Source organism: Pseudomyrmex gracilis, unplaced genomic scaffold (genome assembly GCF_002006095.1).
Source record: "Pseudomyrmex gracilis isolate BER0280 unplaced genomic scaffold, ASM200609v1 scaffold_3050, whole genome shotgun sequence".
In the NCBI taxonomy this organism is placed as follows: Eukaryota; Metazoa; Arthropoda; class Insecta; order Hymenoptera; family Formicidae; genus Pseudomyrmex; species Pseudomyrmex gracilis.
Window position 1 is genome coordinate 1 of NW_018023634.1, and position 11,040 is coordinate 11,040.

The 11,040-nt window shown below is 29.3% G+C and overlaps 2 protein-coding genes and 1 long non-coding RNA gene across 3 annotated transcripts; all 3 read right to left on the reverse strand.

Annotated features, from left to right (window-relative positions):
- Positions 1-42: 42 nt before the first annotated feature.
- Positions 43-4,680, reverse strand: LOC109863063 (the record flags this gene model as incomplete). Its single annotated transcript, XM_020443244.1, has 12 exons — positions 4,540-4,680; positions 4,114-4,406; positions 3,628-3,862; positions 2,716-3,066; positions 2,455-2,592; positions 2,101-2,262; positions 1,783-1,929; positions 1,545-1,669; positions 1,190-1,367; positions 600-667; positions 276-495; positions 43-165 (listed from the first exon to the last, which is right to left on the reverse strand). Coding segments are annotated over exons 1-12 (2,176 nt in total), but the record flags the coding sequence as incomplete, so codon positions are not given.
- A 43-nt stretch (positions 4,681-4,723) lies between these two features.
- LOC109863065 lies at positions 4,724-5,484 on the reverse strand. Its single transcript, XR_002251282.1, has 2 exons — positions 5,098-5,484; positions 4,724-4,776 (listed from the first exon to the last, which is right to left on the reverse strand). It is a non-coding gene; the product is annotated as an uncharacterized LOC109863065 (long non-coding RNA).
- Positions 5,485-9,158: 3,674 nt separating this feature from the next.
- LOC109863064 lies at positions 9,159-11,024 on the reverse strand. Its single transcript, XM_020443245.1, has 3 exons — positions 10,711-11,024; positions 10,162-10,445; positions 9,159-9,932 (listed from the first exon to the last, which is right to left on the reverse strand). The coding sequence occupies exons 1-3, from the start codon at positions 11,011-11,013 to the stop codon at positions 9,827-9,829; spliced, it is 693 nt and encodes a 230-aa protein (XP_020298834.1). The 5' UTR covers positions 11,014-11,024; the 3' UTR covers positions 9,159-9,826.
- Positions 11,025-11,040: the final 16 nt, after the last annotated feature.

Genomic DNA, 11,040 nt, shown 5'->3' on the forward strand with positions numbered 1-11,040 from the left:
TACATTTATGTTGACGTTTGAACACGTATAACTACAAGTTACATAAAATTACCTTTAATGTTATTTCATATAGCACTATGCTTGAATAATCTGGAGAGTTCCATTTCAGAGTGACTTGTGTGCTCGAGTTTGCAAAATGTTGAATATCTAATACTCTTGTTGAAGCTAATGNTATTTATAAAATATTAGACAGACGTACTTATGTAATATATGAAGTTTTNATTTGTGAAANTTTTTACTGTACTACAACNATCAGAATAAAGACANAAACTTACCGCTTCGTAATGTACGAATATGAGTGATGAACNTGANGCTATGTTTTATGGTTATATGAGCAAGTCGCGGACGACTCACAATCACGTTGAAAACAGTATGTGATGGTAAANCTGACACTTTATGGGGAAAAGTGGTAACTGTTGAATTAGAAATAATCTCGCCTGTATTTTTATTTTGAAGAGTTACATAATACCAATGTGCTGGACATGGAAATAAGTGCTAGTATAAAAAAAAAAATTATGTCTGTATTATTAATTCAATACATACTACGTTTTAAATAAAGATACTGTTATGTTAGAATACAAAGCAAACTATGTACGTACATCTGAAGTATTTTGCCATCCAATAATTATACTGTTTTCCGTAGACAATACGGTAAAGATTTTTATTGCTACATGATGACAGTTCAAGAAAACATCCAGTTAGTATAAAAGAGACTATGTATATAAGAGATATAATAAAAATTTGTAGTATGATATTATTTAGTATCAAATCTTGTATTTACATATTTCTTTTGTATTGTAATTTCTCTTATATACATGCGATTTTAAACAAGAATAAATCTCATTTTTATCATACTGCTTTAAACATTTTTTGTATTTACATTCATCTCAATATACTATGTAAAAAATATATACCTATTTGTATAAATAAAAAATTTAAAAAAAAATAAGAAAAATATTTCTTATATGAATAAGTAACAAAATAATGATGTGGTTAGAAAATAACAACGTAGGTCACAAAAATAGTATGATTATGATGATATTTGAATATAAAATAATACAAGTAAAACTTTATCATTTGGAAACTTCTTTTTGTATTCTTTTTTTTTAGTGCCAAAAGTAGTGCAAAATGTTTTACGCTCAAGCGTGTACGAATTCATATACACAAGAAAAACAATATTGATACTTACGTTCGCAATCAGTTTCCACACTTTGCCACTTGCTTTCAATTATTTCATTTACTGCAAGCAATTTGCATTTGACTGAATAAACAGAACCAGGATTCAAATTGGTGAAATATCCTGTCAAATGTGTCATATTTTTTAACAGTTTATTCCACGATTGCGAAAAGGTGTAGTTATTTTCTCCCTGTGAAAAATTACATTAGAAAGTGTTATTTCACTTTTTTTCTTCCGAGCACGTCAAACAACGGCCTGAATAATAGATTACTGAGACAGGTTTTGGTAATGATAAATTCTTGTCAAAGATAAACTTAGTTTTACATGTTTTTTTTACTTCTATTTTAAAAACATTGGTAAGTGTTACCATAATAGTGAACGAATAAGTTATTTGTATTTTTTCATATTCTTGTTTCCACACTATAGGAAGTTTAGTTCGGATGCTTGTTGAAGTGACAGAGACAATTTCAGGTTCTGTGAGCTTATCTATGCCTTAAAAATCAATAAAACACTTGTTTGTCAAAAAACTATTATCAGAATGATACAAATGTCTGACAAATATAATCGCAATAGTATACTCTAAATCAGGAAAAATTCGGAATTACCTATATGACACAAGGGTGGCACGTACAATATTTTCAAGTTATCAGCACATCCGTTAATACATTCTCCAGTTCTTTTGTTACATCCAAAAGAGTTGCATGAACCGCACTTGTTTGTACAATTATACCCATACCAATTGTTGTTACATACTGCATTTATATATATATATATTTAACAACATAAAGAGTAATAATATATATTTAATACAATAATATAAGTATTAATATTATGCATTTATAACACATAATTATAATATATATTACTATGACGAGTGTCATAGTAATAAAACTGTTGTAAGAAAAGCATTCCAACCTACTTACAATCAGAGCATGTATCGCCTTGAAATCCTGGAGAACATAAACAACCATGTTTGTAACAGACTGCAGTTCCTCTACAGTTAAAAGAGCTGTTTAGATCATGTTCGCAGGAAAAGAAACAATCTGGTCCAATTTTTCCTTCAGGACAAATTTTGTCATCTGTGTCTAAATAAATTTATAAAAATACAATTATTTTGTAAAATATAGTATAAATTATATTATATTATAAAATATTATTGATTACAAATACAATATTATATTGTATATTGCTACTTAAGAAATCAATAATATAAATAGGTTTGAAAGCTTATAAGAATATAAAATTGTACATGTAATATTTAAAAAGTTGTTAAGTACCTAGATCTATGCTGTTTGTAACTTTTGGCAGAGAACTTACGACAGTATTTTCGTTAAAAAATAATTTTTGGCAAGTTATATTCGACAACAAAGTAGCATTGTTATTTTTTTGCGAAATAATTCCTTTCCTCAAAACGTCTAAGGAAAACCATAAACCATAAAAGATATAAGTGTAAAAAAGTATTAGNAACAATTTACTGAGAAATTCAAGTATTCNACTTANTGGTAGTAAATATATGNAAAATTTATGCATATTTACACCTGTATTGGGACATTGACTAACATGANCTATTGCCCATAACGGGTTATGAGTAGGCTTCGTAATTTTGGGTATTACACGGATTTTTATTTNNCTAATATAAGTGTCGGCGGAAAAATTTCCATCAAGTTTAACGAGTTGCCACATAGGTAANCCGTGAATCGCAGCATTTAGTGAGCCTTTAGCTGTTACAGAGTGTAATANTTTATGCGTTGTAGANTCAATNATCNNGACNTCTGCATTACATNCTGCACACAAGCCTAGTGATAACTGTATGCACATCTTCTGAGTATTAGGTTTATAAGAACGAGTTGTTAAAATTGCATTTTCGTCAACTGTGTACAGGAAAGTGTCTGGAACGCAATATATATACACGTGAGTGTATGTATTTTTCATTACAGGTAATTAGACTATTCTATATCATGATTTGAGTTTGTGAGTATTTACAGTAGAACTTCNTTTATCCGAATCGATCAAGGAACAAATAGTTCAGATAACCAATGCTTAAACTCTATTATACGAATCAACAGTTTGCGTAAAAAGTTTGGGGCCTCAACTTGTTTGAATAAAAAAGATTCGCATAAACGAGGTTCCAATATATTGCTATGTCGTAAGCCGCGTGTAAGAAGAAATGTGTAAAAATTACCATACAAACAGAAGAGAATCTGAAGATATTATATATAGTTGTATATTTTGAAGTTATATTATAATAATTATATTATTTAAGTATTAAAAGGCTAAAAATTTGTTATATAGTGTGATAGCATAAAAATAATATTCCTTTTTTTCAGCAAACAAATCTACTTCTGACAAAACTATTTGCATTTGACAAATCACAATTTGGTTAAAGTTTGCTTTGTTTAGAATAAAGTAAAGTTCTTAAATAACTTATTGTTTGAAATTAATATACTTACAGTCATGGAAGCGACACAACACTTTGGGTAATTGCTTTGTTTCTTGTCTGAATGTTTTGATGGAAAATAAAGTGTAAAAATTGTCAAATTCGTCGACAGTAAAGTTAAACTTTTCTGTATTTTCAATTGTAAGCATTCTGTTATTATTGTTAGTATCATAAACAGATATATTTCTTTTCCAAAAATCCCATGAAATAACGAACGTTCGCCATTCAGTCTCAGATAATGATGTTAACTGGAATAATTATAATATTTATCTACTTGTCTTGTGTTTTTTTTAGATGCTCAACTTGCATTTTTTGAGAAAGAAATATATATTTTTTCACATTGTCGTAAAGAAATATATACACAGAAATATATACATACAATTGTATTTTAAGTACAAGTATTTTTTGTTATGGTTTGATTTAGAAATTTTTTGATATGTATAAGAAAGGAAAACCCTGAAAATCATATAAATACTAATATGTTGTATTTATATCTTACTCTTTTGGAGATTTTGTCGGTGACAGTGCGGTGGCGAAGTGAATCGTTGTCTAAATAAATAAACTTCTCATATTGAACCGTGAACTCCGTATCATCATATCTTAATGTTATTGCAAAACAAAATAACTTAATCAGAGAACGTCTATTGTAAGATATGAAAGAACGAAGAAGACAGACCGAAATGTGCACATTCTGCCATGAACGAATTGAAATAGACATCGCTCCTGTTTTTGGAATTGATACACCTGCCGAATCCAAATAGCCGTTTTCTGGAAATTTTAGTTCTTGAAATTCTAAAAATTTTAAGTACATGTTATTTAAAACAGTAATAGTAACTCTACATTTTGCATACATTTAATGATGCAGTGTATTGAATATTTTGAATTAATAATAGATATAAGTTTTTACACATTGCAAATTTTCTACCTTCCCATCTTTGATCAAATACCGGACCCATTGGTGTTCTCATAGCATCTGTAAGAATCCAATTTTCTCGATTCCATGAATCTAAACAGCTTATTGTTGTGTTTATTAATGTACAATTCATCCATGCATTGAACATTGCTACTTTGTAGTTACTTCGATCTCGTGATTCTAAACAGCCTGTTTCTGCGTCTATTTTGCAATGTATCCAGGTATTGTATACATGTGTACTGTCGAACTCTACAATATAATATAATATGCGTGTATATAGTAGCGTATAATCTCGAGAAATATGATATCAATGTGTATAGAATATTTGACTATTAAACGTAAAATAAAAATAGTACTTAAATTTAAGATGAAGTAGAAGTTATTTACAAAAGTATTTAGTAGACTTAATTTACAAAGTTTTATACGTGTATTTCTATAATATAGTATAGTTTACTTCTATAATATAAGAAAAAGTGGAACAACTTGTTCAGAAAATTTATTTTGAAAGGTTTATTTGCAAAGCTGTAAACTGATAACTTTTTGATATGTTATAAAAACGTTATAACTTACGCAAGTCAGTACGATTTTCTTGCTGATATCGAAGGACTAAGTCGTCATTCCATACAAGTGCGCCGCCGTCATTTTCTGAGAGACATATATATTTTCTCTCACTTACAGATGAATTTGTATGATATGATTCTCCACGTAAAAGAATTACTTTTCCACAAATGTGGAAAATGTGGGCAGCAAAGAGTAGAAATTTTAATATTATCTGCATTGTCGTTAAATGTGTTCCACATTCACAGTCGATCTTCACAAGCGATAAAAAAAGTCACCAGATAATAATAATCAAATCAAAACAAATAGTGAAATTAATTAAGTATTTTATATCAACATATATATTTTCCAGTATACGTTATTAAACACAACACAAGCACAGCAAATATACTAAGAATAAAAACTTGTATAAAACATGATTGTCTACGTGTAACTCGCACTTTTAATCGTAATTGTAGTAAACAAAATCACTTTTATGATAATTTCACAGAGTAATTGCAGCGTAGAATGCATAGTTCACAAAATATATACTTATACAGAAGTAGTTTTGATTTTTCCGATCAAAAAGAAAGACAAAATACTAATTGAAAAAGAAAAATAACTCTGTTAATGTTCAAATGTTAAACACAAAACTTTGCAAAGTAATAAGAATAAGTCTAATTTAGTTATGAACTTTGCAGTATAACCGCAACGAGTACACTACCATTGTTACAGTAATTTTAACAGAGAAAAGAGTAGTGGAAAGGAAATTAAACTTCCTTTAATGAATCAGCGATATCAGGTTCCATGTCTGCTAACTATAACTGGCACACTCATTGTCAAATCTGTCTACTAGTAGGAATTACCGAATATTAATTCAATTATGTAGTGGCATCAAATTTGTAAAAGATCTGTCAAATCGCAAAGCTTAATGACATCGTATGGCGAGTCTTTATTTAAATGTATGAAAGATTTAAAAGTAACCGTGAAGTTATCTATAACGATAATATAAGCAGATGTGTTAGTAAAACACAAATGTAACTGTCCTATAGATGGTCTCTGATCTATTTTTAGACATTTGTATAATATATTGCAAAAGCATCTAATATCAAATATTGCATCGTTTTGTCACAGATATTAATAAAACTTTTGTACAGACTCTTTAAATTATTTTTTTTTTCACATATAGTATAACAATTATCTATGTGAGTAACAATAAAAAGCTCGTAGTAGTCGCTCAGTGTTTAGTAAAAAGCTACTAAGAAAAATTTTCATAAAGAAACTTTCGTTTTTTGACACAATGTACATTGAGAAGTAAATATTTTGTTTATATTATATTTGTTAATATTTTTTTTCATGTACCGAAATATTAGCAGCTTGCCAAGCGACATAATTTTTTTTTCATACTCGCCTGCTTTTGTAGATTTGAAGGTATTTTTTTATATTTCTTGCATCGAAATTAGATTCTTTCACAATAGCGTGTATTTTACTATCATACGTATCATTAAAAACATGTGGTGTATTTACCACGATCGTAGAATTAAATTTGTCTGGTACGACGAGTAAAATGTCGTTAAACTTTACGGTTGATGATGTTTGTACATTTATACAAAATGTACATGTATATGTTTATATATATCATATGCAATCAATTTTAGGCAATTTAGGTTTCATATCATAAAAAATGTGATTTATATTTCTTAAAGTAAATCACGCGCGATTTATTCGTCACATCAAGCACTATTTTTGTGTAAACTTTCACATCAATCACAAAAAGAAGGTATTCGAAAATACACCCAAAGTTGATTTTAATCGATATAGTTTTTATATCATTAAAACTTTGGTTTTTATTTTTCGAAATGAGGTACACACGCTGTATTTGTCACATCAAACACTATTTTTGTGCAAAATTTCAGATTGATTAGAAGCAGGATCATTCAAAACACTCCGAAAGAATCTATAATCATCAAAAAAACTAAAATTAGGAACATATTTATATGTGTGTGTGTGTATAAAATATATTCATACAAATATATATGTACAATAAAATAAACTTTCTCATGTCTTCCTAAGGTTTGTCTTCCTAATGTGATTATACATGTTTTATCTCTCTTTCTTTCTCACTCACTCTCTAACTATAACTTTTTCAGCGCTGTAGTTAATATATATATGTAGAAAAAAAGAGCAAACATACTGTTCTCTGTCTTTTTTTTTCTATCATGCGTCGCACTACACATTTGCCATCTAGTAGAGACGACGTGAAAAAGACATTTCCTCACTACTGGCCTGTCTAGCCAGACGACGTTTCTGAATTTAAATAAATTTTTTTCCGTATTTTTAATAATAATAAATAATTTACCTTAAAAATCTTTGCTCAGAAAGCATGTACAAAACAAACATAACGTTATTTTTTTCTACTTTCTCAGCCCGAGTTGATTCAGACTGCGAAATTGATCGGTTAAGTTATTGTTGAAGTATGAGAATCTTAACTCTTTGCACTCGAGCGGCGCTGCTATGGCGCCCGGGAGGTTTGATGCGTCCAGTCAAAATAAATAAATTGGTGAAATTTTATTATTTGTATACGTTTGTATGATTTTAAAGTACCTGTAAAATGTTTCTCTAATATAGCCGAAATTGTCTCGAGTTGCTGGTTCGCGCGAGCGAAAAAGGCCTCGAGTGCAAAGGGTTAACATTGCTGAATGAACTGCCCGACTCGCGTAAATGAGTCACGGTCGGGCTACACATGAACTTGACGCAAAACACTAGCGTGTGTTCTTTCTTTTGCGAGACAACAAGGCGAATAGTACTTGACATACAAACAAATTTTCTACTTAAAAAAAGAAATTTAACGTCAGTCACATATTATATTAAAAAATTAGCCAGTGTTATACTAAAATATTGAAAGCAAGAATAAACACACATATTGAATTTAAATAAAACTACAGTTTTTATTTTGTAGAAGCTGTATATATTTATCATATATACACTATATTATAAGAATAAAAGTTTTTCGAATAAATATTTTTTTAAATAATAAATGAATGATTAGTCGTTAAGAGCCGTTCGCTAAATGTTCTGCGGGAAATATGTCTATATATATATGTGCGTGTGTACACATATATAATCGAATTCACGTTTTTCACGTGAGTTTTTTGAATTGTAATTACAATTCTAATAATCATATAGTTTTTTTCGCACTATTTTAAATTAAGTTGGGGGGATATTCGGGGTACTTCATATACGAGATGCAAATTTAGCATCCTATATGATTATTAGAATTGTAAGTACAATTCAAAAAACTCACGTGAAAGACTTCACAGAGCCCGAGATGAATCTCAGTTTTAAATGTTAAATATTTTTTATAGAAAATCCTGATTTTTAAAATATAACATAATAACAAGAATATTAGCCGGATGTTAGCTTCGTTTTTATTTTATTTGTCAGAGATACTTCATTAAAACTTTGTTGCTATTCCTAATATTCCTGACAATCTAAGTATTACTAGTACTATATAAAGACAGTTGTTCTCTCCATATTTAGCCACATTTCCATCTCGTTCTCCAACATTATTTGTCTCAAAATTTGACGTCTTCTTCTTCTGTAAACAGTCTACACATTGCAATCAACACTGCTTTGTAAATAAAAAAAATAAATCATTGTATCTTTTTTTCTAATCTTGCTTAATAATATAAGAGCACTTATAAGAAACTCAAAAAATTAATTTAAACAAAACGATTTAAAAATATTTTGCGTAGAACCTTTAGACCCTAAGATTCTTTAATTGATGTAAATCAAAACATATGCATTTACATTTATATAGTATCATTTTTTTATAAGAGACATACGCTACCTTCGGTAGATATGAGAAATAACAGTAGTAACAATTATGGGGAGCAATAATATTAATGGAAGTATCCACAGTTTGGAAGCCAATAAATCCGAAACTTTTCCTATGTAAATTCAGACAAAAATAATAATCTAATGCTTCTCATCCTGGTTAAAATATACATATTATAATAAAATAATTTATTAAAATTTGTTACTATGTGCGTATGTATGTATTTACTTATTTTTTGTTTCATAAAGATTTCACAATCATAATCATTACATTATTCTCTTATCAACTAAACACCTTACAAAATTGAAAAGTTACACTTAATTTTACAACTTACGGCTAACTTACAACTATAATCTATCTAACTTGTCTGCACACAAACACACACTCTATTTTTAATTTAATTTAATTCTAACTCGCTTCCGCCGCTTCATTAGATCATATCTTTACTCTCCATCCTTCACACCTCACTTCCTCAACCTTACTCATAGTGATTCTCAACGTCTCTTTATCCACTCTACTTCATACAATCTTTTCATCTCAATTTTATTCCCATCCCTCTTTTTCTCAAACGTCCCCATTTTTTATTCTTTGCAATTTCTCTATTACTTCTTCCTCTTCTCTATTCCTTCCCAGCACTACTTCTATCAACATTCTTATCCTCTCAACTTTCTATCGTCCTCCTCTGCCCACAATTATCGCACAAAAATTGATACTTTTTATATTAATTTTAAATAATCTTAATATTACTAATTTAAGTATTACTACTACAGTCGAATCTCGATAACTCAAATCTCAAGAGAAGAGCTAAAATCTTTGAATTGTAGAGGTTTCGATTCATCGAAGTGCACTTTTTCTTTCCGCGGAGCGGAAAGGAATAAACAAAATTTTCGTCTTATAGAGGTTTTCGAGTTACAGAGGTTCGAGTTACCGAGATTTGACTGTATTACTAAAGACAGTCGTCTTCTCAGCGTTTTGCCACACCTCCATCTCGTTTTGCGACATCATCTGTTCCAATACTTGTCTCGTTCTTCTGTAAATATTATACACACTGCTTTGTAGATGAAATTGATAAATTATTTTCTACTTAATTACAACTGTTTGATTTCTGGCATAAAAAGATCCAAAGAAATAAGTAAACCGCATGCATTTATATATTTATGTATTAGTATTAATATTTAATAAAGTATTTAATGAAGTAGTATTTAATAAAGTAGAATTAGTATATTTATGTATTAGTATTTAATGAAGCAATATGCTACCTTCGATAAATATAAAACACTGTGACAACTATAATGAGCAGTAATATTATAGGAATAGAAAGCCATATTTCGTAAATCGGTGATGAATCTGAAACTTTTCCGATGCTAGTCCATAGTTTAAGCATGGTCATTTCATTAGAAATCCGAAATATTGATCTTTGTTCTTTTAGAATAACTATTATCTCATATGATCGATTAGGCTGCAATGGGCAATTTCTAGCTCCTCCGTAAGTTTTGTTGTCACCAACTATAAAGGTATAATTGTTGCGAGCAATCTCATCTGTCTAAAATAATAAAACATTAACTCTATGTGTGTGTGTAGAAAGAGAGAGAGAGAGAAAGTTGATTCAAAAACTAAAAGCAACAGTTTTTCTTTTACCTGCTTTAATTGCTTACAGTTAAAAGTGCGCACTTATTTAGTACTTATATATTTAATATATCTATTTGTAAATAAGTAAATAAATAATTTGTTTATATTGTCTATTTTTATTACTTAACATGTTCAAATGTAGAAATGTTTTTGAAATTATATTAAAATAATACACAAACCGTGATCTCAGCAGCTTGCCATCCGACATCATTCTTTTTTACATTCACCTGCCTTAGTAAATTTTGAGGTATTTTCGAATAATTCTTGCACCGATTAGGTCCTTTGACAATAATGTGCATACCACTATCATACGTGTCATTAAGAACATGCGGCACTTTTAACAAGATCGTAAAACTAAATTCATCCGGTACGTCGTGTAAAACGTCATCGAATCGTGCGGTTGACGGTGTCTGTACATTTACATAATTATATAAACTGGTCTCGTTTGTGATTGTCATAGATCGAATATAGATTCGATACATTGTCGATGGGTATAAATGTAAACGCTC